At 46.1% G+C, this 26,314-nt stretch overlaps 1 protein-coding gene across 1 annotated transcript in view; it reads left to right on the forward strand.

Moving 5' to 3' along the window:
• The window catches only part of LOC135912601 (arrestin domain-containing protein 3-like), a 216,617-nt gene extending 192,425 nt beyond the window's left edge, over nucleotides 1-24,192 (forward strand). Inside the window, exons 7-8 of the mRNA XM_065445098.1 lie at nucleotides 3,634-3,748; nucleotides 19,786-24,192. Of these exons, the coding sequence (XP_065301170.1) occupies nucleotides 3,634-3,748; nucleotides 19,786-20,039 (369 nt within the window). The 3' untranslated portion in view covers nucleotides 20,040-24,192. The remainder of the gene's footprint in view (nucleotides 1-3,633; nucleotides 3,749-19,785) is intronic.
• The last annotated feature ends 2,122 nt before the right edge of the window (nucleotides 24,193-26,314 follow it).

Raw genomic sequence — 26,314 nt, forward strand, 5'->3', positions numbered from 1 at the left:
TGTTTCCCAGGTTCATCACCTTCGATTTTAGTTCTCCTAGCGTGAGGCTCGCTTGCCTACCGCCCAGAAATGCCTTGACTACGCTGTATAGCCTCTCGCCCAACCCCAGCTCTGGCCTTGTGCTCTATGCGATCAAAAGATTTTTCGACGTCTAGTCCCAGAAACGCTCTCGCGTGCACCGGGCTAACGTGTATGAGCTGGTGTTTGATCAGGAGCATGGCGTCCTGAGTCGATAGTCCGGGGCGGAAACCGATAACGTTATACGGGAGTATGTCATTTTGCTCGACGTATCTAGTGAGTCTGTTAAGAATAACGTGTTCCATAGCTTTACCTATGTACGATGTAAGCGACATTGGACGTAGGTTATCCAGATGGAGCGGTTTCGCCGGTTTTGGCATGAGGATGGTGTTAGCTATCTTCGTTTCCTCCGGATAGTCTCACTTTCTCCACAACTCGGTTAAATCATCCGTCAGGAAAGTGATCGACTCATCGTCTAGATTCATTATGAGTTTATCGGTAATACCGTCGGGTCCGGCTGCCGATCTACTAGAAAGACCATGGAGGGTGGCCCGTACCTCACCCTTGGTGAAATCGAGGTCCATTTCCTCGCACGGTCCTCCCATGTACTCCACGCGTTCGTCGCTATTGCCCGGTTGTTTGAGCGGGAGATATTTGTCCGCGAGCTGTTTCATGACTACCTCCTGAGTCGTGTACTGGCTGACTTGATGTACCAGTTTTGTAATTGCCGTTCTCTTGTTTCACTTAGTGTCGCTCTCATTCAATAGATGTTTGAGGATGTTCCAACTGCCTCCATGCTTAATTCGGCCGTCTGCCAAGTGGCAAACTTCGTCCCACTGCTGTTTCACGAGCGTTCTCGAATGCTCCTCGATCTGTCTGTTTAGCAACGTTATCTTTTTCCTGAGCTTTCGGTGCAGTCTTCGCGTTTTCCATCTTTGCAGAATGGATTGTTTGGCCTCGATCGGATGCGTGAGCCTACTGTCTATGCTCTCTGTTTGCTTCGGTCTTAATTTCTTTAGTGGGCTCCCTGAGGTCCTCCTCAAGCTGGTTGATCCAGGTCTGAAAGGACTGTCTGTCTGCTTCTATCGGTTTCGATTCTAGTCTCTTCGCACTAACTTTCTCAAAAAGGTCCCAGTCCGTGCACCGAAAGGTTCTAATCTCTTGTTTCGGCATACCTATACCTATGTGTATGATATAGTGGTCGCTGCCTAGATCGGTGCTCGAGTTTTCCCAACTAGCTTGCTTCGAGTTGTTGACAAAAGTTAGGTCGGGCGTAGAGTCCCTGCACGTGGACGTGCCACAGCGGGTGGGCAAAGCCGGATCGGTGATCAGGCACAGTCCCAGGTCCGTGGCAAAATTCTATAACCCCTCACCTTTCTTTGTATTCCAAGCGTATCCCCACGCTTGGTAGGGGGCATTAAAGTCCCCTCCGATGATGAGCGGGGAGCTCTTTGCGACTGCGAGTGCCTTGTTGAAAAGTGCCCTAAAGCTTTGTTTCTTGTAGGTGGGACTGCTATAAATGTTTGGGCAGAAGATACTCTGCGCCCTGCCCTTGTGCCTTTTGAGTACGACTTCTACTAGGATATACTCGATTTTACTCAATGCGAGATGGATATCGTGTTCGATAAAGGGTAGCTTTTTGTCAACGAGGGTGGCCAATCCCCTCCCGCAATCTCTTTCTCTACATACCGATTTGTACCCGGTTAGCTTTACTTCGTCCGCTGAAGTTTCCTGCAGCATATTTACTTTTGGTTTGACCCCCTTCGATCTAATTATTTGGTCTATTGAAATATCCAGAGTAGAAAACAGACCGTTATATGGGACCTTTTCAGACATTACAGGAGCGCATGACAACGTAGACCGCAACCTATTGTGGGATATTCTGAAAAGGGAAGGCTTGGGTGACGATTGTATACAACTTTTGAGAGACATTTGCCTAGAAACTAATGTTCGTGTTGAATGGGAAGGGATGAGGAGCGAGGAGAAATTTCATATCAACAAGGGGCTGTGGCTGGGGTGCCCTTTACCCCCACTGCTGTTTCTAATGGTGAGGATGGAAAGGGCACGAGAGGGAAGTAATATCGCGTCTAATCTCTCATACAGCAGGCGGGCACAGCAGTACTGCAGCAGCTTTCAGGTTTGTTTTATGTGGACGATATTATGTTGCTGACTAACAAGCAAAGTGATATGCAACGTCTGTCAGATATCTGTGACGAAGAAGGTGAGCATTTAGGATTGAAATTTAGAGCGAAAAATTGGGTGTTTTGGGATTCCAAGAAAACAACGAAAACAGACAGCGGCAATGCAGGGCCTGGAAATACCTCGGGTAAAAGAATTTAAATAACTTGGTATACGGATAAACGAAGGCAATAGATATACAGAAACACAGAAAAAAACAATAACAGTAAAGGGGACGAGACATACAGCCATTATGAAACAAAGAGCGCAATGGGGATACAATAGGTACGAGGTGCTTCTGAGTATGTGGAAATGTGTAATGGTTCCAGGACATACATTTGGAAATGCGGTTGTTTGCTTCCGATCAGGAGTACAATCAGGACTCGATGGCAACCAAAGGTCAGTCGTACGCTTCGCATTGGGTGCTCATAGGAAAGCTACAAATGAAGCTGTGCATGGTGATATGTGTTGGAGTAATTTTGAAGTAAGGGAAGCTCAGAGTAAAATTGATTATGAAGAAAGACTGTGGAATATGGAAGAAAGTAAATGGCCAGAGACAGTGTTCAGGTATTTGTACAGGTAAAAACATTGATTCACAGTGGAGGAAAATAACTAAGAAGCTTACCAGCAAATATACGACCAATATGATGAGCAATATGGCAACAAAGAACGCCAAGGGGAAAATCAGACATGCTGAGATATTCTCATGGCTGGCGACAATGGAAGAGAAACGTGCTATTATTATCTACTTAAGAATAAAAATCGAAATCGGGGAAGAAACCTATGTCATTTTGTAACATGGGGCACCACCTGCTCAAATGAAGACGATGATGGATAAGTTTTTGTTCGTCTCCTTGAAAAAGATTCTTGTCGCTTGTGCGAATGTTTACGCTAAATGATAGCGCAAGAAAGGGTGTGCTTACTCGAAATTTTACTTTCCCCGCTTGGTAATGTTCGATAGCGCAGCGGTTTTGAAATTTTCTGCGTGTAGCACGTGACAACGAAAACGCGAGAACTACTTTCGGAGTTTTGAACGCTGAGAGATTCGAGGAGATGCGGGAACACCAAATTACTTCGAAACCGGCCTAGAAGTCCTACCACACCAATAGTCGCCACAATGCCGCCACACTAGTCGGCATAACGAATGCTTAAATAACTCAGTTTTGAAGAATTACTGTAGTATGTGTTCACTTGAGCTTGCGAGCTGTAAACGATGTGTGTAAAAAATTTAGCTTTGAAGTGTGCCACATTTAGGGGGATCACTTCGGGGAACAGTTCGTTATATTGAGTTTTCAACAGTTCTGGCTCTAGACTTGTGAGTTGAAACCACCGTATGGTATGCATCGTTATACCTTGCATACCTTGTACTTCGGTTAACTATGTAACTTTTCTTATTAGTCAATTCGAAGTGCTTATTTGTTCTGATTGTACTTACAGGTATGGGTGGAGATGGAAAAGTCTGGCGATGACCTGGTGATGAACTTTCCCATCACTATTGCCACCTGTCCATTCAGGATTCCCAATTCTAAGCAGGAGCCCTGCATCGACTATGGTATGGCTGTTCTTTGTAGCCGATTTATCAAAAATAAGGTCATGTGTGTGTCAAAACACTCTGTGAGCAAAGAGAGAAGGAAATGGTTGGGCTTGAAAACGAGATAACACCCCAACGCTTCATCAAAGTGAACCTTTGCATTGTAGTAGCGACACTGCGAACCATTAGGACACCTGACGCGCACAGGATTTCTCGGTATCTGGCGACACCTACATTTAAGGGAGTGAACAAAGAATTCGAAGCAATCAATGCGCTTTCAATTTATTCGCAGTAATGTACTATAAGTTCTTTGATAGCTCTTACAGCGATAGGCATGTCCTCGTGTTTGATCGTATACACTCCAGTTCTTTTCTTCCACCAAATAGCCCAAGTGCGTAGGACAAAAATGTTTTTGCAGTAATTTCTTTCAACGAATAATGGACGCTCATCTTACTTTAGTTACAAAGAGTAATATGAGTAAATGAATGAACGTACGTACTAACCAACGAAAAAAAATGAACCTTTACTCGCGTAAGATGATCTGAAGCCTCGTTGTGGAGAAGGAAAGACAAACATTCTGAAACTGATAATGGCCCGCAAGCCAAATTGGGCGACAAATCTAAACAGTGCGACTAGCGCAGTGCGTGCGTCGCGTATGCAGTGTTCGACCATTCGTTAAAAGGCTGCGCCCTGCAGAGTCAAGCTCTTTTCCTGGATAATACGTGTTCCACGACGAAGTCTTCAACTCGGCAAGGGATAACCCATTGTCTGTGCCGGAGCACTGCACGGGCCGACTGTTTCCGCCTGGGCCCTGGTCGTGTCCGGTCGTACAAGGGCCAGGCCCGACGCGGACCCATCGCTTCAAGCTCGAGCCCAACTCATGCCCTAAGGCAGCGAGCCTTGTCCCGGCCCGGACACGCTAAAGCTTGCTTTACTCAGCCCGGCCCGGCCGTTCGGGCCAGACCAGGCCCTTGCAATGCTTTATTCAGGGCCTGAAAGCATTCACAAAAGCCTACAATGAGCCCTTGGGTAACTTTATGAACCATCTGTCCGATAGGATGTTCATCACTTGTCATATCTACCGTTTCTTGTGAAGATTCTTCCCAAAAAGTTGAAGTGCGTAAGTCTTCTCTTATGCGGCTACTACTTTTTGATAGCACATTTGAATGGGTCACAGTTTACATCATTGGGCCCTCGAGTTCAATGTTGACTAAGGACAGCCAGCATGTGCTTAATCTATTCTGTAGCATTCCCTGACGCCATTTCGTTACACTATATCGACTCAGTAACCGCTGGTTTTAATGTTCCCTCGTAACCACGTAAGATTGTTTGTCTCCAGATATGTTATACGACATCTCGCCCGATGAGGGGAAAAAGTGCATATGTGATGAAGCACCATACTTCCAGGTGTAATAGGATGGTGGAACGCTTGATGGAACGTGTGTACACCTAACGGTCATGGTACCAAAATTCTCGCAAAATCACCGAAAATGGTTAATTTTTAGAGTGTTTTAGTTGATAGTCCTTACGCTCCGCTCCACTCAGAGTGGTCCCGCTAAGCCAAAGCGGAGCTGCGGGCGATTTTCACGTTTTAGTTATACGTTTAGCGTAGCGGAGCGGACCTTTCGTAGTTGCAGCGCCCTCTGGCCAAATTCAGGGTAATGAAAGAAAATAAAAACACCTATTGATCACTTTCATACAGTAAAACGTATATATGTGTATATACAACTTATTTCTCCGTGAAGTATCTAGACGTGCGCTTGTAATACGTTACCGGTCCATTTTACCTAATGGAATATAAAGCGCCACCTTGGGGAACGCCACGTGATAGCCAGTGTGCTTGCTTTCTGCATCCAATCCAATCCTTTCTAACGCCGACGCTAGCCAAAGCACTCCGCAGCACGCTCCACTCAGGCAGCTTCTCAGCGGACCATGTTCCTCGCTCCGTTATCCCGCCCACGGCTAAGCGGACAGCGCATGCGCATTCGCGCTTCCGCTCCGCTTAGCTGCTTAGCGGAGGGTAAACACGCTCAACTAAAACACTCTTTTATCTCGCTATCTTACTTTTGCGTGCCGTGACGTACCGCAAACAAGTCCCTATATTTCAGCTCATATATGGACAAGTGTGAGGACCCTTGATATTTCTGAAAGGAGTTCTGTACAAGAGCCGGGCTCAGAACACATGTCAAAACTACATGCCCATATGTCAGTGACCCAAGAAACAAGTTAGTGTGTGCTTTAAAGTTAGAACACCATAATTTTTTCAAAGGAAAGAAGGCCCAAAGTGTACTAGGTCTGGAACAATTCGATAACAAACACATGCCGTCAAAGTGACTAATTGTATTCAGTGGAAAGAAAGCTGGCCATTAGGTGGGTGTTACTCTTAAAAAAATGAAATTCATGAAATTTCATTGAAAGCCATGAAATTTCATATGTTGTCATTATCAGAATAAAGTTATTCCATATTGGTGAAGCAGTAGGCCAGAGACAGGACCCTTCGGTAACCTCTGCTTTCGCTCGCATGAAACTTTCTACTCTCTCTCTATTTCACATTGCCATGCTGCATTGGTATGGATAGCGCGAACCACTGGCCATGTTTAAAATTTCACAGCTGTTTTCACGTGGAGTATTCGGAAACTCAAGCTATCTTACTAAGCTCTAAATGAAAATATGCAATGAGAATTGATGGCATTTGAGCATCTGGTGTCCTTGATGAAAATCAAGTGTCTGAGCTCCAAGAACACTTACAATATTACAGAGACAGTATTCTGGGAGGTTACTGTGAAGAGTACACTCTTGAACTGTTGCCTTAAACTATCCGCTTCAGAGCCCACCAGCGCGCTGCAGTATCCTCTGGCTTTGAAAGCGAAGTTGTGTTTGCGCGCTCTCCCGGAACATTGTTGAGAATGTGTGGCGCCAAAAAGGCGACTTTTCACTGATTTGTTTGCGTGGTTTTTTTTTAAGTTGAGGCTATCCTATACAGCAACTGGATCACTGCCTCTCTTTTATCGTCTGTTTGTCTGCGCCATCTCTAACAACTTTCCTTCCTATTTAACTCAGCAATATTTAGCAACTGGGCTTAAGAAAAAGTGTGAGCACCCATCGATCTAGCAATCGAATGTGCGCTGTACTTCACCGCTGGTGCGCGTTTCTTCTTAAACATCTGCAAATTAAAAAAGAACAGTTAATAAGTTGTGTTGAAAACATACGCCACTTTCAGCGACATCGTGTTACACGGACGACCATGTTGCTTCACATATTGCGACTTTCTCTATACAATAATACAAACTAAGTATTGAAATACAGATTTGTACTTAGTAAGCACAGAGCTATCTTTGCGTGGTTACGTGTGCGAGAATGACGTGAAAAAGTTACAATGACCTCAAGGGCGAAATTATTACCTTGGATTTTTTTGAAGCAAACAATGGCTGCTGCGTTTGGTAAAGTTAGCAGCGCCACACTAAAGAGCTAATTCTAAGAGCCGCGGGAAACTCATATTCATTAAACTACGATTTTACGCAGACGACTGTGTATTCTGAAGCCTCGAGGGCAAGTGGCCAGTTAGTGTTAAAGGATGTTTTTTCTGAGTTCCGTGCCTGGAGCGATCTTGGCAACAGCTCATCTAGCGAAGACAGTCTCGATGACCTTCATTAATAAGGCTACACTTTTGCATTTTTTGATGGTTTCAGCGGGACTAAAATCGCAAATGTAGACGAGTTTAAATACCTAGGGGTAACTTTTCCTCATAATATGAAGTGGTTGAACCACACAGACCGCATCCACTCGAAGGCACTTCGCTAACTAGCATACTTAAAACCAACGGTAAAGGGCGCTGCTAAGGATTTCAAACTTACTGCGTAGAAAACACTAATCACCTAGGCCAATTTTGGAGTACGCTGCTATTGTCGGATCTCCCTACTCACAAATTGCCGCCCACAAATTAGCATCTCCGCGAAAGAAAGCGGAAAATTTATATATAACAGATATTGCCGCGCGCCTATGCCACGCGCTTGGGCCACTTGCTCCCAGAAGACGAGGACGGGCTCGCTCACGAGCTTGCGCCTTGGCCTTTTGTCGGTGCTGCGCTGCCCCTTCGATCGCTCGGACTTTAACGGTCTCTTTTAGAAGTCACCTGTCAATTAAACGTGACAGTTTTCTGGTGGAGGTGCGGGGTATGCTCGACCCATGCAGCAGACCCCTCCCAGCAGCAGGAACGCTAGACCGATACCGAAGCTCGCGCCAGTACACGGCGTCAGCCGGAGAATCCAGGGATTGGACACCAAATTTCAGCCTTTACTGCGAGGACAACGACAACGTCGGCAGGTATGGATGCTACATCCGGTACTACCACACAAACCCGGCGACGTCTGCGACAGTACCTCCTTATTACACGCTGCAAAAGCCGTGCGTGCCAAGTCCCTTCCATGGCCACCTTCTTGAAGACTTGGAAGAATGGCTGGCGGACTTCCAGCGCGTAGCGAAGTTCAGTGGATGGGATGACGACTCGAAACTCCGGAACGTCTATTTTAGCCGTTTGAATGGCGCTGGCATGTGGTTCCAAAACCGCGAAGATGTCCTGACATCACGTGATTTCTGTCGCAGTCTCTTGGACACCTACGCCAGCTCCGATCGCCTGGAACGAGCCAAATAGTCCCTCCAGTCTCGCTTTCAGAAACCTAATGAGAGTGTGGCTATGTACGTGGAAGACATGGTGCGTCTCTTCAGGCGAGCTGACCCTATGATGCCGGAAGACAAGAAGCTGCGTCACTTGATGCGAGGCGGGAAAGAGCAGCTTTTTCGTGGACGCATTCTCAGTGCGTGCGGAGTTTCTCACTGAACCCGTCACAATAGAGAAGGCTCTGCAGCAGCCCTCGCACCAGTACGATCGGCAAGTGAATCTCTCCTCTGCTGCCAGTTGCGTAGGAGCTCTCACGACTGACGTCGAATTGCTTCGCGTTCGAATTCACTGCTTTGTGAATTCAAGGGCTGCTTCGCTGCGTCGTCTAAAGTCACTCAGACGCCGATCACACAGCACAGGATAATTACTTGCGACGATGCACGTCCCCAGCAGCCGTATCGTGATTCGCAGAAAGAACGCGAAGCAATTCAGCAAGTCAAGGAGATCATTGGCGATGTCGTCATCCAGCCTCGAAACAGCCCGTGTTCGCCACCGGCTGTCCTAGTAAAGAAGAACGGCACTCTCCCCTTCTGTGTCAATTACAGAAAACTCAACAATGTCGCATAGATGACTCTCTCGACCAGCTACGGCGAACTACGTATTTTTCTTCCCTTGACTTGAAGAGTGGGTACTGGCAGATTGAGGTAGACGAGCGTGATCGGGAGAAAACAGGCTTTGTCACTCCCAATAAACTTTACAAGTTGCGAGTACTTGCTTTCGGGTTGTGCTCTGCTCCGGCAACTTTCCAGCGGATGATGGACACTGTGCTAGCCGACCTAAAATGCCAAATACGTCTCTTGCCTACCTCAATGATGTGGTCGTATTTTCAGGCATGCAGCTTCTCTGGACATCTTAAGCGCCTGCGGCAAGTTCTCGCGGCAATACGATCGGCCAACCTCACCTTAAAACCTCAGGAATGTCACTTTGGTTGTGAAGAACTAAAGTTCCTTGGACATGTCGTGAGTGCGGAAGGCGTCTGTCCCGATCCCGAGAAAACTGCCGCTGTAGCTGCTTTCCCGACTCCTGCCTAAAAAAAAAAAAGGCGATCGACGTTTCCCGGGACTGTGCGCATACTACCGTCGCTTTATACGCAATACTTCTAATATCGCTAAACCACTTACTCACGTCACTAGAGACGACACGCCGTTCATCTAGAGCTCTGAACAGGAAGCGGATTTTACTGACTTTCGACACCGCCAGGCATTGCCGCCTTTTCTTGGGCATTTCGACGAGGAAGCCGAAACGGAAATTCATACCGACGTCAGCAACGTCGGTCTGGATGCAGTGCTCTTACAGCGGCTGGAGTACGGCGAAAGGGTCGTAGCTAACGTCAGTCGCGCCATATCATGACCGGACTTCAATTACACTATCACTGAGAAAGAACGTCTTGCCGTGGTATGGACACTTGCGAAGTTCCGACCTTATCTATATGGCCGCCCATTCCGGGTCGTGACGGATCCCCACTCCTTATGCTGGCTGGGAAACCTAACAGACCCTTCTGGATACTGGCAAGGTATTCCTGGTTCAGGAGAACATTCATTTGGGCTAGATGGTGCATACTTGAATTAGGAAGGTACAGCGCCAACTAAGATCACAAGAGGGGAGAACGACACAGGACAAGCGCCAAACTTCATCTTTCTTTATTCACCGAAAATTCAGCAAATATAGGAAAAACACAGACATGCGCACAATGACCATCACGCGTCATCTGCCGAACCGTTCCAGATAGGACATTTCGTTTTTGAAGAGGGTCACGGAAGTATCACTAACACAGTTTTTTCCTCTTTTCTTTATATGGAATGCTTCTAAAACCTCACGTGCCTTAGTTTCCCTACTTCTGCCAAGAATCTTTATCTCTCCGAACCATGGTTCACACTTCTTGCAGTACTGGCATTGTTTTTGTGGCGAATGTTCTGCCGCTTGGTCACTGACATTTGTGCTTACTAACATTTTCTTAACCTGTATTGACAGCGCCTTGGAGCCAATTTTAACAGGAAAGGGTGTACTGAAAGTGTTCAGGTATGTTGACGATTTTTTATTAGTTTTTAACAAACTGAACGTGTTGACTTACACAGATGGTGTAAGCATTGTCCTAGACAGCTTTAAAGAGGAGGGACGGGGGTTGGTTTTCACGCATGAGCTACCCTTGCACGGGCGATTACAGTTTTTAGACATTAACATTACCTTGGGTGTAGATCATGTATGTTGGCAGTACGCACCTAGAGCACAAAAGGAGCTCCTTCCTTATGCGTCGGCGCATTCAAAAACCGTAAAACGTTCGATTGCAAAACTTTGTCTTGAGTCTGCTCTCGTGAAATCGTGTCACCACGCAATGAGTGCGAGCTTTGACAAGCAGGTTGATAGGTTGGTTACGGCGGGGTTCCCAAGCACGGTTATCACAGCAGTGGCTGAAGTGATCTTGCAAAATATCAAAGGTGTCATGGTCAAGAAACCGTGCGCACAAGAAAAACTAGCTGCAAAACCGGAAGTGGTTCCGTATAGGATAGCCCACAATATGATAAAGGTGGCAAACAGACACGGCGTCCCAGTCGTGTTTTCGGCTCCTCGAAAACAAGCTCAGCTCTGCGCCCGCGTCGCGAGCGAGGGTACGAGGAGCAACTGCACCAAAAAACATGGAAAGCAGTTTGTAAAGTGCTGCACCGGTGTGGTATATGAAATACCTTTGACGCGCGCGAAAACCTATGTGGGCCAAACGGGCAGATGCGTGAACGACCGTGCTGCTGAACATGTGAGGTCGCTGAAAGAAGGAGGTGCGCATCTTTCGCAACATTGCGCAACTTGCACCGTGTGTGACCAAGCGGCAGAACATTCGCCACAAAAACAATGCCAGTACTGCAAGAAGTGGGAACCACGGTTCGGAGAGATAAAGATTCTTGGCAGAAGTAGGGAAACTAAGGCACGTGAGGTTTTAGAAGCATTTTATATAAAGAAAAGAGGAAAAAACTGTGTTAGTGATACTTCCGTGACCCTCTTCAAAAGCGAAATGTCCTATCTGGAACGGTTTGGCAGATGACGCATGATGGTCATTGTGCGCATGTCTGTGTTTTTCCTATATTTGCTGAATTTTCGGTGAATAAAGATAGATGAAGTTTGGCGCTTGTCCTGTGTCGTTCTCCCCTCTTGTGATCGTCTTAGTTGGCGCTGTTCCTTCCTAATTCAAGGTATTCCTGCAGGCTTGCGCCTGCAGGAATACGACATGACCATCGTGTACAAGTCAGGCCGCAGACACAACGATGCCGACACACTGCCGCGCGCGCTTGTTGAGCCTGCCGATCAACACACCGAAGATGAGAGCGCTTTTCTCGACACCATAGGCGAGGCAAACGTATGTACTCAGCAGTGAGCAGATTGTAAATTGCCACCTATCGTTGTACATCTAAAACGCCGCAACGTACGTCTGCCCCGACAAATTGCTCGCGGACTGTGCACGTTTTGTTTGCGACAGGGAATCTTATAAAAGAATAATTCTGCTCCCAGCAACAAAGCCTATCTTCTGATCGTACACGCAGAGCTTCGTAACGAAATCCTGTTCACATTTCACGGTGAACCTGCGTCTGGGCACTTGCATTTCACTCGAACTCAGGCTCGGGTATGGAAATGGTACTACTGGCCTAAACTCCCCAGTTGTGTTGGAATATACGTCCAAGCCTGCCGTGAATGCCTGCGCCGAAAGCCACCCAATGTGAAACCTGCGGGATTGCTGCATCATATCCAGCCTCCTCGAGGGCCCTTTGATCAAGTCGGCATGGACCTCCTGGGCCCGTTTCCGTTGGCTACTTCCGGAAAGAAATGGGTCATGATCGCCACAGACTATTTAACCTGCTGTGCTGAAACAAAAGCTCTTCCTAAAGTACCGCTTCTGAGGTTGCACAGTTTTTCGTACAGAACGTCATGCTATGTCATGGCGTCCTAACCTCCGTCATGACAGATCGAGGGGCGGCGATTACGGCAAGGCCGCTTGAATTTTTGTCATTTGACTTGCACCACGCACTGAAAGGCCACTGCATATCATCAGCAAGCAAATGGCTTGACCGAAAGCCTTAAAAAAACATGATCGACAAGCTGCCGATGTAGTTCATAGACGCGGAGCACAAAACGAGGGAGGAGGTACTACCGTACGTCACGTTTGTGTACATCACCGTTACGCAAGAGACCGCACGCTTCACACCGTTTTCTCTTGCTTACGGTCGTGAAGTTCGGACGATGTTAGAAGCATGTTACCATGTGACAATTCTCCCAGTCTTGATGAAAGCACTGAGCGTTTTGTGCAACGTGTCAAGGAAGCACGCCAACTGGTTCGCGTGAAGAGTGTATTGACGCGCGACGCTGCAACCTCTGCCGCCGACAAGTTGACTACCAACCGGGTGATTAAGTGTTAGTTTGGACCCCGTCCGTCGTAAAGGCGGTTCGGAAAAAGCTTCTTAGCCGGTACTTCGGCCCTTACAAAATGCCTCGGCGACTGAGTGACCTCAATTATGAAGTTCTTCCGGATGACACCCAGCCAGCAAGACCCGGACAACCGCGGCCCGAGATTGTGCACGTCGTGCGGTTAAAACCATATCACACATATCTGCCCGTCAACGATTTATTCAGCATCGAATCGATGCTCTTCTGGGAGGAGGCGTAATGCCACGTACTTGTGCCACGCACTTGGGCCACTTGCTCCGAGAAGAGGACAAAGAAGGGCGGGCCTTGGCCTTTTGTCAGCGCTACGCTGCCCCTTCGACGGTTCGCACCTTAACGGCCTCTTTTAGAAGTCGCCTGTCAATTAAACATGACAACATGACCATCACATTTCGCCTTCATTACATGCCCATGGCTTATTGCTTGACACTTGCACACAGATGTATGTGTGAATGCCTTATCACTTTGTATAACATCATACATGGGTCATTATTACGGCACCGGTTTCATCTGTGAAGTGCCCCGCCCGCGCAAGTCGAAACACTAACCACCTTAACGTAGTTTCATTCCAGCCATGATTGAATAGCTTTAAATTTTCATTTTTCCCATCAACAGTAGAGCTCTGGAATGGTCGTGACCGCTTGCTTCAGCAGTTACCTCCCGCACAATTTGCGAAAGAAATCAAGCATCATATTGCCACTATGCGTCACGTGCCAGCGCTGAGAAATAAGTGACTGGAACGCGCGCTCGGCAAGAGGTGGGCGCTGAAGAAGTAGATGCTGAGGAAGCCGGCTTGAGTTTTCGTACGCCATCTTGTACAGCTGTCTGTCTCGTCGACGCCGGGTACATCATCAATCGCCCTAGGCCTTTCGCCATATCTGGGCCTTGGTGAATCCGCGAATGACTGATTAGTCGAAAGACCTGCTTGCGCACTGTTTTTTTTTTGTACACTTCAATACGTGCTTTTAAGATGGAATATTGTTTTGCTGTTTTGTTATGATCTACGCGTAAATGCAACATCCTCTTCTGTTCCTTGCGCACTGATTTACTTTTGTGTTTTGTGCGCTTGCCAATGGATGCTATGTCACGTGGCCAACTTCTCTACCCACCCCTGTTATATCTCGCACTCAGACGGCAGTATATGTATATATAAAAATAAGACCTGCGTTTAGTGAGTGCTATGTCACACATAATTTAGCTGGGTGAAGTTGTAGGTCACTTGGTGAGACATTGTGAATGTAACCGCTACAACCACGGGACGGAGGGAGACGACAACACAAGGTGCTACTTGCAACTGAATGTTTATTGAAGAACCGCCTGGCTTTTATAACGGATAGCACACGTGGCCCGACAACTAATAGTAACCAGGATGATGTAAAGACCGACAAAAAAATTTAAGATTGCAGAATCTTCTCGGAAGAATAAAACCGACCGCATACACGTGGACGTAAAAAAGCTGAAAGTGAGCAACACAAATGATAAGCGTAACGCATGAACAAGCTAACCCAAGATGAGAAACCTGAAAGGCGACGAAACCGCATGTGCAATGATGACACACAAAAAAAGAAAAAACATGCATAGAAGAATGCAACAAAGGATTCACATGGCAAGAAACCCGCAGTTTATTTCTCAAGACAGAAACTGAAGGGGAAAAACTAGAGTGCAATTTATGAACGCATGATTTTAAACGCGCAGATCTCAGGCAAGCAGGAGCTAAACCCCTCGTTATCACCTTAGAATGGGAAGAGGCGAAAGGTCACAAGGCTTTTTTCAGAATTGGTTGGAAAGCCCAACACACATGACCTTGACTAAAATGCAGCTTCAAGTCTAAAAACTGAATTAAATGATATTATGTAAGCCGGAAATTGAATGGTTGAAATTGAATGATATTGTGGAGACGTGTATGCGGTCATTGTTAATTTTTCTAGAAGATTCTACTTTCCTGTATTTTTTTGTTGGTCTTTACTTCATCCTGGTAATTATTGGTTGTCGGGTTACACGTGTCATCCTTTATAAAAGCCATCCTGTTCTTCAATAAAAATTCAGTTGCAAGTACTTCCCTGTGTTGTCGTCTCACTCCCTCCCGTGTTTGTAGCGGTTTTATTCACAATGTCACATATCACCTTTATATGTTATTGATTTTCGCTTTAGTTTTATGGCAGAGAATCGGAGTACGAGAGTGCAAACAATGGCATTGCAGGAAAACCACATGTTTATGGCGCCGACCATGTTTATGGGTTAGAAAGACATGTCCCGTGAAAACTGACAGGATGATATAAAATAAGTAAATTGAATCGAATGTGGAGGCTAATAAATGCTTGCGACCCCTTATACGCGATGCCTCACCACTTCAAGTGCACACGAGAGGTGGAAGAATGTCAACATTATACTTCTTCATAAGAAGGAAGACTTAAAGGAATTTGAAGAACTATAGGCCAATGGGCTTGTTTTCAGTATTGTCTGAAATATTCAAGATAATTTTCCGTAGAGTCAGAGAAACACTTGTATCAACCAATGGATTAGGCACGCTTCAGGAAAGGATATCCTACAATGGACCACATCCACGTCATCAATCAGGCAAATGAGAAATCTGTGGACTGCAGTCAACCTTGTCTGTTGATTTCTTGCACTATGAAAAGGCGTTTAATTTAGTAAAGGTACCAGCAGTCATGGAGTCATTGCGAAACAAAGGAGTACAGGAGGCATAGGTGAATGCAAAAGTGAAATCAGTTTACTTGCCCCAATGTTCAACAAGCTGTCGGTAAGACTGCAGATAAAGGCTTTAGTTACGCTGCTTGACGAGCGCACAACCCCTAATTAAACATATTTTCGCATGAGCGCGATACAGTGCACACCATTACCACCGATTCATTGCCCAACATTTAAAATAAACCAGGACCAAACAAACGCAAAATTAATCAGCAAAGTATAGCATTTTCTAAGAGAATAATTTTGTTCATTTGTAATAATCTAGAGAATGCATACGTTTCACGTAGCTCACGATACTTGCAAGCAAAAATATCAAAGTAGTTGGCATGTTTCGAAATATCCACTAAGATTGCACAGCTACTTTTGTTCTTACAAGGAAAGTAGAATATTACCTATCAAGAAAGCGGTCCGGCAAGGATACACGATCTCTCCAATGGTATCGACTGCTTGATTAGATAAAGTTTTCAAGTTGGACAGGCTCAGGAGTGAGGATTAACGCCAAATTTCTCAACGTTCGCTTCGCAGACGACATGGTCCTGGTCGGCAAGACTGGGGATAAATTTCGAGAAATCATTGAAGCCCTTAACCGAGAAGGTGTAAGATTAGAAGACAGATGTAATGTCCAATAGCCTCATAAGCGAACGAGAATTCATTAGCGCCAGTCAGCCCTTGGAGAATGTGCAAGAGCACATTTACCAAGGCCCCTCCCTCACAAGGGATCCTGGTCATGAGAATAAAATCTGCAGAGGAATAAAAAAAAATTGCATTGGCGTTTCACTTTTTGAACATAGGTTACGCGCAAGCGTGTGAAAGCCGCGAACATGCAGTGAGCACCGCGGCGTCGAAGCACAAACGGAAAGAGCGCGAACGCGGTCGCAGACGCTGCAATGATCTCGACAGCGCGACGCCTGGTGTGCCGCAGGGAAAGCACATACTGCTACACATGCGAAGAAGAGACGCCCCGAACATGCACTGCGAGCACCGGGGCGTCGAATCAGAAACGGAAAGGGCACGAATGCGGCCATTGGCCTCCCCACCTCTGGGCGCCTTCCTCCTCCCGCGCTTGCTTCCCTCGCCGCGACGGACATAATCGCGCCGATTTGAGGGACGGGGCACCTATGCTTGCGCGTAAAATGTGTCGGCGTGGGTTCGACAGGCATTACAAAATACTTAGTGGGAGCGTCCGACTATCGATGAAAAGTTTACAATCATCGCATTCTGTCGGCGCTGACATACGGTACAGAAACTTGCAGGTTGACAAAGAAGCTCGAGAACACGTTAAGGATAACGCAAAAAGCGATGGAACGAAAAATATTAGGCGCAACGTTAAGACATAAGAAGAGAGGGGTGTGGATCAGAAAGCAAACGTGGATAGCCGCTATTGTAGTTTACAGTAAGAGGAGTATTTGAACTTTACAGGTCATGTATTGGGTAGCGCCGATAATAGATGGAAAAGAGTTGCAGAATGGGAGCCAAGACAAGGGAAGCGGAACTGAGGACGGGATAAAATTAGATAGAGTGGGGGAAATAAGAACTTTCCATGCGCAAGTTGGAATCGGTTAGGGTAAGACATGGGTAATTGGAGACCGCTGGGAGAGGCCCTCGTCATCCAGTAAACCTACAAATAGTCTGATGATGATCATTGCATTGAATTTACTGTTTCTCTCACTTTCTTTTGGAGACTCCTGGCTGTCTTTTAATGATTCTTTGTCTGGTTGCCAACTGTCTTGACCTCCTCATACATTATGTGTTCATGCTTTTGGGGGCAATATACTTACACATTTTATCCGGTCATTTATATCCAGCAATGTTCCTTAGTCATTCTTCAAAACGAAATTCCCTCTGGTCGTACCTGAATTAAAAAGAAGCCCGACGTATGTCTCCCTGAACTACATCATTGCTTGTTTTACCGTCAGCGCCCAAAGCCAACCGTCCTACTGATGTTTTCTTAAGTTGCTATGCTGTCTGATGTCTGATTTTAAGCACAGAATGAAATTTGCAGACGTTTATGTTAGTTATGTCACTCTATTGCAGTTTGTACGCACTACCTCATATGTACTGAAGCACCAAAGTGCTCTAGGTTTTGTTATTGCTGCCTTCCGCTTCTCCTTCATTCCTTGATTATCTAGATGGATGCTAGAGTAAGTGTTTCATTTGTATATGCATACACTAAGGTGTTTACATTGCTTCATGATAACTATGGGGGGAATGGCTGTTAAGTTGACACTACATCATTGCATGTGTCTTCGTCAAAGGTCGTTTAAAATTTTAGTGGAGAAAAGCAGCGGAATGTGTTTATTTAAATAACACGGTAGTAGTACCAGATGAAACACCAGTAGAGCTAATCAAAGAGCTGGGTCCCAAGAACATGTCACAGCTGACTAGTGCCATAGGCATGTGATTAAAGCGAAGGTCAAATTGAAGCTTCCAGCGCCTTCTGCCTGGTGCAAAATGCCTGTAGTTTGGCTATAAATCACGGTATATATATATAGTCAAGCAGCAACCGGTTTCCTTGTGCGGTAGAGTTCAAATTATGTGCAAGCTGCATCCTGAACGTCCCCGCGATGCTTAATTGAGCTGTAATATTAGAACGAGGTATCACTGTAATTCAATCCCTACAATTTCATACTGAATAATCATTTCATATGGTCGTACGTTTTGATCCGTTACCGGTAATTAGGGATGCTTTCCATGGAGTCATGTTCGGTTCACGTGGTGCATTAAGGTTACGTTAGTAGTGTAGGAGGGAACCATGCACAAGCCATGCCCATTGAGTCATACGCTCTTGCGCAGTATGCTTTAGGGCGTGTTCTCGCGCGCGCCTTATTTGTCCCCATTGATTGAGAAAAACTGCAGACGCGACTTTTCCATTACAATATTACTTGATCCATGCGCATGCCCCGCTAAACAGAGAAATGTCTCATTCCGGCCTTGAGAGGTCCACGGGAGTTTCTTCTAGACACCAATCTAATTAATAACATTTAAATTGTACGCTTCTGTGAACTGTGCAAATTTCGTGTTAAGACATAATTACTAGCCTAACAAAACACACACTATAGGAAGAACACGGGACTACGGTAAATTTCAACTGAATTCATTACTTGAACAAGCAACCATATATGTATATATACATAAATCATCGGCTCAACGCATGCGCACTCGAAGCACGTTATCACTGTACACCTTAATCAAGACCATGCGCCGGTCTACTCTTTCGCATATAATCACGTTCCTTGTCTGACAGTGCCAAAGGAGGACTGCTAATGAAGGCGTCTGCTTCTTTTACAATTGTTAAAGCTTCGAAGATTTCCCTATCTTCTTGCGTTGCGATGTTAATGCATATAAGCTTGCTTGTGTAAGTAACAAATTCGGTTTAAGCCTAGCATGGTCCCGTGTTCTTTCTTTAGTCCCTGTCTTGTTACTCTAGTAATCACGTCTTATTATGCTCGTTATCAACTAGCCCGCAACTTCCTGCATTAGTTCAATTTACGACGCCAAGACTGCTGACTGCTGCAAAAATGAGCTTCGTACCTTCTGCATGTAATACTGTTTTTATTGCCCAGTGCTCATGAACTCTTTCTCAGGGGAGGGGAGGGAGGGGGCACATATCAGTCGCTTTTCGTGGTTTCATTTGGTTTTGTTTGTAGTTATTTGGTACATTTAGTACGTTTGTGATGTCTGTGTGCATGCTTTCCGACTTTGTATTGAGACAGGAGGCTATAATGTAGCCTATTGGTTTGCAGGTAATAAACAACGAAGGCGAAAATTCTGGAATAACTCACCTAGGATGTATGCAGATAGACAAAACGCTTCACGCACGATCCTCGTACTGCAGACAGGCCCCACTCTCGCGCTCCTTTCTGGATATAAACAATAAATTATGGGGTTTTACGTGCCAAAACCACTATCCGTTTCTGAGGCACGCCGTAATGGGGGTATCCGAAATAATTTGGACGACCTGGAGTTCTTTAACGCGCACCTAATACCCTCAGGATAGGTTGCGTGCTCTGGTGGCGCCGCCTCAAAGTCGGTGCATAGCAAGTCGCACGTGTGCTCGAAACCAATTTGAGGGTAGAGAGGGACCGGCACATACCCACAGGCACATATCCGCGTGAAAGGCCTATATTTTTAGAGAGCACTACATTCAGGATCGGCCTAAAATGTTGGTGAAATAGCTATACAGCCGGATATAAATATGGCCTGAACCCTATTCACATTATTATCCTTCACTTCCTCTCCTCCGCAGCCGTGTGCTGCGATCACGTGGAAGGAGGAATGTACATCGGTCCCGAGTTCCAGCTGGGTCAAGTTTACGACGGCTCGATGGGTGTCGAAGAGGGCGAGACAGTTGTGCTGTACAGGCCAGTGTACGTGTCCATACGGAACCCGACCCGCGGTGGCAGCACCTCCAATGCTGGTGGCGGCAGCGCGTCCTCCGCAGGAGGGCAGCACCAACCTGGAAGCGACGACCCGCCGCAACGACAGCTCGCCACGGCGTAACGCTTGTAGGTCAGCCAACGGGACGATTCCAATGTGCCGCACGTGAAAATGCCTTTCTCTCCATTTAGCTTCGAAGCCTGTTTCACGTTAGCCGGGGCCGGCCTTACAAAGTGCATTCCCTGAAGTGCACGACGTCGGCAAACCAGACTTTGCCAACAGAGATGGCACTGCCGCGCGCGCATAGCGAAGCTTCGTAATAAAAAGAAAAGAATACCAGCATACATTAACAGAGTAATTTCAGTTACTACTTATTTCGGCACTATTCACCACCTTGATATAACTGTTGTTGGTAACGATGTGGTTAGCAACATTACTAAAAAAAAAGCAAGGGCACTTGGTTGTTCCACGTCCATAAATGCGAAAGCATTGCCACGTGTCTCCGATGGCGCCTCGGCATCGTTCGCCTACTTGCGTCCAAAGGACCCGGGTGCAGCCACTGAGGTCGAAGGTTCGGAGGGCACGACCCCGACAGGTAGCGACGCGCGGAGCTAGAGTTGACGGCAGCTGATGCAATCTTTACTAGCGGCAAACGGACGAGCTTGTTTGCAGTTGTTACCCTCGTATTCAAAAATGCATCTTAACTTGAAGTGACACAGTGGGCAACTGGTTTACTTGTATCTTGACAGAAGCTCCACAATGTCAACTTCCAGCTCTTCGTCGCTTAACAAGTCAGCTACGTGTATATTCACATGTTCAGCTACGAAATTTGGTGGCGTGCTGTATCAGCAAGGAACCAAGCGGCCCAAGCGGCACGCGCCTCCTGTTGATCGGCTTTGACCACGTGACTTTTCGTGCCATCTCCGAGGACGCTGTCGAATTTTCTGCATAATGAGCATTTAATGCTTTTGCATTAACAAATAAGGTGCTCACTGTTTCTAATGGGTCTGAACTGTCAATTCCAAGCACAGCACCAGCGGATACACAGATCATAGCCTCCAACACATGTATCAGACTCGCACTAGAACACGCCAGGAATGGTACGAAAATGTGTTATAGGCAGTGCATCCTGTGGTGCTAACTGCACTTAGAATTAGAAGCTGGGACCCATCACTAACAGTGAATGCCTTGTGTAGTCAGTAATGTTACCAATTCTATCCTTACCAACAGCACTTCTGCAGTAACCGCAATTACATTTCTTTAAGATAGTATGAATTAGCAAAATGGAGCAAGCGTGTATAGTAGGTAAAGTTTAACAAAATGTGAAAATATGAGTGGCACCAATGCAACTAATTCGGCGTACTAGTGTACTCTCTGGCACTAATATTCGCGTTGCAATGAAAAGAACTGCATTTATGCACCGTTTATCTGTCAGTCTTCTGGAGGAATCTTTATAGCGACAATGCAGCGCTGCTTTTGTACTTTGAGGCTTTATTCAAATATTATCCTTACGTGTTTTTTGTCGACTTTCATAAACTCCGGCTTGCTTTTAAAGGGGCCGTGCAAAATCTTTTAAAGCTTGTACAGTTCAGTATTGCGAGAATATTCCTTCGGCGCTATACCGTAAAGCTATTCCAATCTTTTCTTTTCCAATTCTGCAATCAACTCTCCGTGAATGGTCAAAAACTTTTCGGTCTACCCCCCCTTCACCTGTCTGCCATACGACGTCACGAAAACCGCGATAACTTCCCATTTGATATGGCGTGTACACGCTTACTGTGCATGAACAGGGCGAACAAAAGAAAAACAATTATTTCCGATTTGACGCCTTTTCTCCATTAGCCCTCTGCTAATGGTCAGAAGCTTTCGGGCTACGCCCACATCGCCTGTCTGAAAGCGACGTCACAAAACCGCGACAACTCACTGCGTCAAAGCGGCGTGTACGCGTTAAAGGTGCATTAATATGCCGAAAAAAAAAGATTTTGAATAGCCAGAGATTACCCCGTCCGTAAGGAATGGAAGATGGCTGCCCGCCGATCGCTCAGGCACTGACTACTCGCACCTGTCGGAGAGCATCGATTTATTTGCGTATAAAAAACATTTTACATGGCAGTATCACGGTATCGAGCCCTTTCAGCACGTATACGACATCGCTCTGCCCACTGTTTGTTGAGGATCCGTTTTAACGGCATTCCTAAACTGCTGTTGCACGTCGACGAGATTTTTGCCCAGCCACCGCGAGAGGAAGGGTACCTATCACAGGATGCTGGCACAAACCTCCTCCTTCCGGTGCCTATTTTCACAATGCTGGCCCGGCCCTATCTCAACCCTCTCCATTTTAGCGTGCTCCTCGCCTCTTGTCAGCCAATTAGATAAGAAAAGTCGCTCAATGTAGGCGATGTTATTCATAATCATATATTGTCCCTTAAACACCCTTTTCACTGTATTACGTAGGGGAGGGGGGGCGATGGCATCAATAAGCACTAAGGTCATTATTATACAATGGTTAACTTACTTATACCATGGTAAACAAAAAAACAGTACAACTGGTAGCACAACTGGCAGTACAACTGACAGCACAACTGGCGGTATAACGGAGCACTACAGAAGGTAGACTTAAGAGTAACAGAGCAGTGGTGGTAGGTTAGGGATTTAGAAAACATGACAATAGGTGCCTAAATTGATCTGAGTCACTTTCATTTACTATATCCTCGTTTTGAAAGCATACAAAATTGAACTCCTATAAATGAGGCGAGCGTTTGATTGTTCGATTGGGGTGTTCAGACAACACTGCGGGTCACCGCCCGATGCTTGCGTATGCGCTTACGTAAATTTGATGTCAGTAATTGGAATAGTTTTACGTTATCGGGCTCCTTGTTGGACACGTCACGACGGAAGACAAACGGGAAAAGGTGCACACACAGCGATAAGCGAAATGCTAATCGTCGAAGTCTCTTTTTTCTTGAGCGTCCGATGTGTATCGATACAGGCCATTACTCTGGACAATTTAGGAAAGGACAAGCTGGTAGCTAAACGAGTTAGTCCAAAACTGCAACTACGGACGACGAAACAGAGAATTCGAACAAGCTGCCGGCTCAGTACGAAAATAAAAGCCAAGCATCTTCTATAGAGAAAGGAACATATCAATCAAGGGATATGAAAAGCTTTGGAAGGGTGAGGTTACCAGCGTACAGTCCCCATGAAATTTGATGATGTGCGCGAAATTTTGGTGACGCGCACATCTCTGACGATGCGCACTCTCGTCCGTAGCCTCAGGTACAAAGGAGTGTCGATTTGCATGATAAGGTAGTCCAAACAATACACTACTCATTACCGTTTCGTGGTACAACCGTAGCACTTACGCTTGCGGCGTTTGGAACTGTGTGGCACTTGTGTCTTCTCTTGACGCGGGCAATACCGTGGGCTCTCAGCGCAGCGATCAGCTCATCATGGGTATTTACAGACGGAGATAACAGATGCACATTTAGATGTCGCGCGTTTCACGCAATCACCGCTGGTTACAAAATGTCCGAATGCTGACTGGCCGAGGGGCACTGTAGCTTATATCGCACTTCGTTTTAGAGCGCAGCCTAGCGTCGGCGTAACCGAGTGAACGAGGACAACAGCGAAAGATGAAAGAGTGAACGCGGAGCGGGAGGTGAAAGACGACGAGAGTGAGGACACCGTGAGCAGGAAAGCGAAGGGTGAGGGTACAGCGCAACCATAAGGCGGAAAACGCAGCAGGAGGGTATGGAGAAAGCGTTAAAACAATAGCCTAGTGCCGCTCAAGACATGCTCTGCAGTGACGAACACTACGATCTCGCGCCAGAGAAGCGTGCGTCGTCTGTTCACTGATGACGTCATCTATAAGGCACGCGGTGAGCGCGTCCACAGATAGCCTATATGGAATCAAAGTGCTGCATGAGCGGAGGTCTGTTTGCGGTGGCTGCTGTGAATCGACCCACGCGTTACCCACGCGCTGCCCCTCGCGATTTCACGATTAGCGAGGCAGTCGCGCCAAACTTCGCTCCAATTGCAACGTGTCGCACGAGACGGATTGTCAGCGCCAGCCAATGTATCGCGATATAAAGGCACCTATAGAGTGCGCTCATATTTCGCATTAGGAAGTACCGTAATCGTGGGTGAATTTTTTTCTAGACAAAGTCTGTCTTAGTGTGTGAATGCCACTTTTATGTATTGGGTATGTTTGTAGCCTTTTACTGTGGGCGAATTACACAGGTAGTGCTACTGTGTATACACCCGTGGAGCCACTGGTAGCCGTGATGTTGAGTGTGTATATATATATATATATATATATATATATATCCTAGTAAAGCCCTGGGAGTGTTAACCAGTGCCACCACTCACACACCTTGGTGGCGGATGAGGAACATCCTTTGTACCGCAGGTGCCACCAGAACGTGGTCTTTTTGGGTGAAGGCAACCGGTCAATAAACCCACACTTGCTACCTGAAGGCATCAATGCTGCCGGATTCGTGGCCCTCGTTATGTAATAAACAAGAAGAAAGGAGATTAGCCGAGGAGCCCAATTTGTATTAATCATATCATCAGAAGCCAACAATCACTCACACGAAGGACAACATAGCGGAAATTACTTGTTCTTAATAAATGAAATAAAGAAACGATAAATTAATGGACATGAAAGTGGGTGAAAAGACAACTTGACGCAGGTAAGAGGCGATCGCACAACCTTCGCATGCGAAGGTTGTGGGATTGTTGGGGGATTAGAACGTTCTACGATCATCACTCATAGAGGCAAATCGACGAATATAGTATTATAATTTTGCTTTCTTCAGTTAACTGTTCAGTTTCTTTCTAACTTTTTTAAACCTTTTGGAGACGTCAGGGTCGTGAGTATTTAAAGAGTCATTCACTAATTTGTATTTGTGTTGAATGTGCTTGTATGGTTGATTTGCGGATTCCTTTCTAGCTTCCTTTATGTGTGACCACAGGGGCCGAAGGATATTTTGTATGTTATATTTGTTTCGAAGAATGCCTAACCGGTGAACCATTAGAGTTACAGAAAGGGTGCCAAAAGAAGGGAAACGCAGTCGAGGACGGCAGAAAACTAGGTGGCGCGATGAAATGAGGTAATCTCTGGTTGGAAATTGGAGTGAGTTTGCGCAGGACAGGAGCAATCGGAGATGGCAGGGAGAGGCCTTCGTACTGCAGTGGACATAAATATAGGCTGATGAAACGATGATATTTGTTTTGCTTTTAACACAGATGCATCATATGATGCTGTATGACTTTTTTCAGCATAAACATTAGACCAGTTTGTGCTGGAAATTAAGCACTGAAACACCCACATACTGCGATTATTTATGACTCGCTTGAAGTCACGTTTGCTATTTGTGGGCATAGCAAATGGCAACGCGACAAGAAACGATAGATGATCATTTATGCCTTAACTGAGCACTCCAGAACATGTCTCGTCTTTTGTGGCAGAAGTAAAATATAAATAAATAAATGTAATAAATCCGCGTAAGAATTAATAAAGGGAAAATGAGACATCCCTCCAAACGTAGCTAAGTGCTACAAAGGAAACCTATACGGGTCCCTCGAAAGAAAAGCTTTGCGGTTGTGGAAAAATTCGCCCAGGATTCGAACCCGGGACCACCGCCTTTCCGGGGTGGCCGCTCTACCATCTGAGCTAATCAGGCGGCTAGCAGATGGCAGGCGAAGTCGAATTTGTCAACAATTCAGAAGCAAAGGCCAGAGTCTGACGTAATAGTTCTGCAGAAACCCGCAAGGTGGAGAGGAGTACTTAATAAAGGGAAAATGAGACATCCACGCAAACGTAGCTAAGTGCTACAAAGGTGCTACAAATTTTAGTATTCCTCTCCACCTTGCGGGTTTCCGCAGAACTATCTCGTGTAAACTGCGCGTAAGCAGTTCAATAAGGTTTTCACAACCATTTGTTAATATAACTTCAATAAGTTGTATCCTGTCATTATTTTTTGAAAATAAGTCAATATTGGCGTCACTAACAATTACCGAGTGCAATTTCTTCGTGCTAGCAAGTTGAAGTACCGATATCGTATAATGAAGCGGTCAGCACGACTTCTTGTGAGCAGATTCTACGCAGAGCTTAGCGTTCCCTTGATTCTCTGCGATTCTGTGCTGTCCAAATTTAACGACTCGAAATACGGGGACAATGAATATGCCAAATCGGTTCGGCGGAAGCCCGCAGAATGAAGAAGCTGCAAAGCTACTAAGCTGGTTGTTTGGGTGGCTCATCGGTTTCAAAACAAGAGTATTTCTGTGTTTTGCATCTATTTAAAAATGGGAACCGAAGTTTGCGTGGAGGTAAACCTTCCATTAAAGTGGTGACAAGATCGTCAGCGGCATCGCGACGCCTGCAGTACCAGCGTGTG

Source organism: Dermacentor albipictus, chromosome 9 (genome assembly GCF_038994185.2).
Source record: "Dermacentor albipictus isolate Rhodes 1998 colony chromosome 9, USDA_Dalb.pri_finalv2, whole genome shotgun sequence".
In the NCBI taxonomy this organism is placed as follows: Eukaryota; Metazoa; Arthropoda; class Arachnida; order Ixodida; family Ixodidae; genus Dermacentor; species Dermacentor albipictus.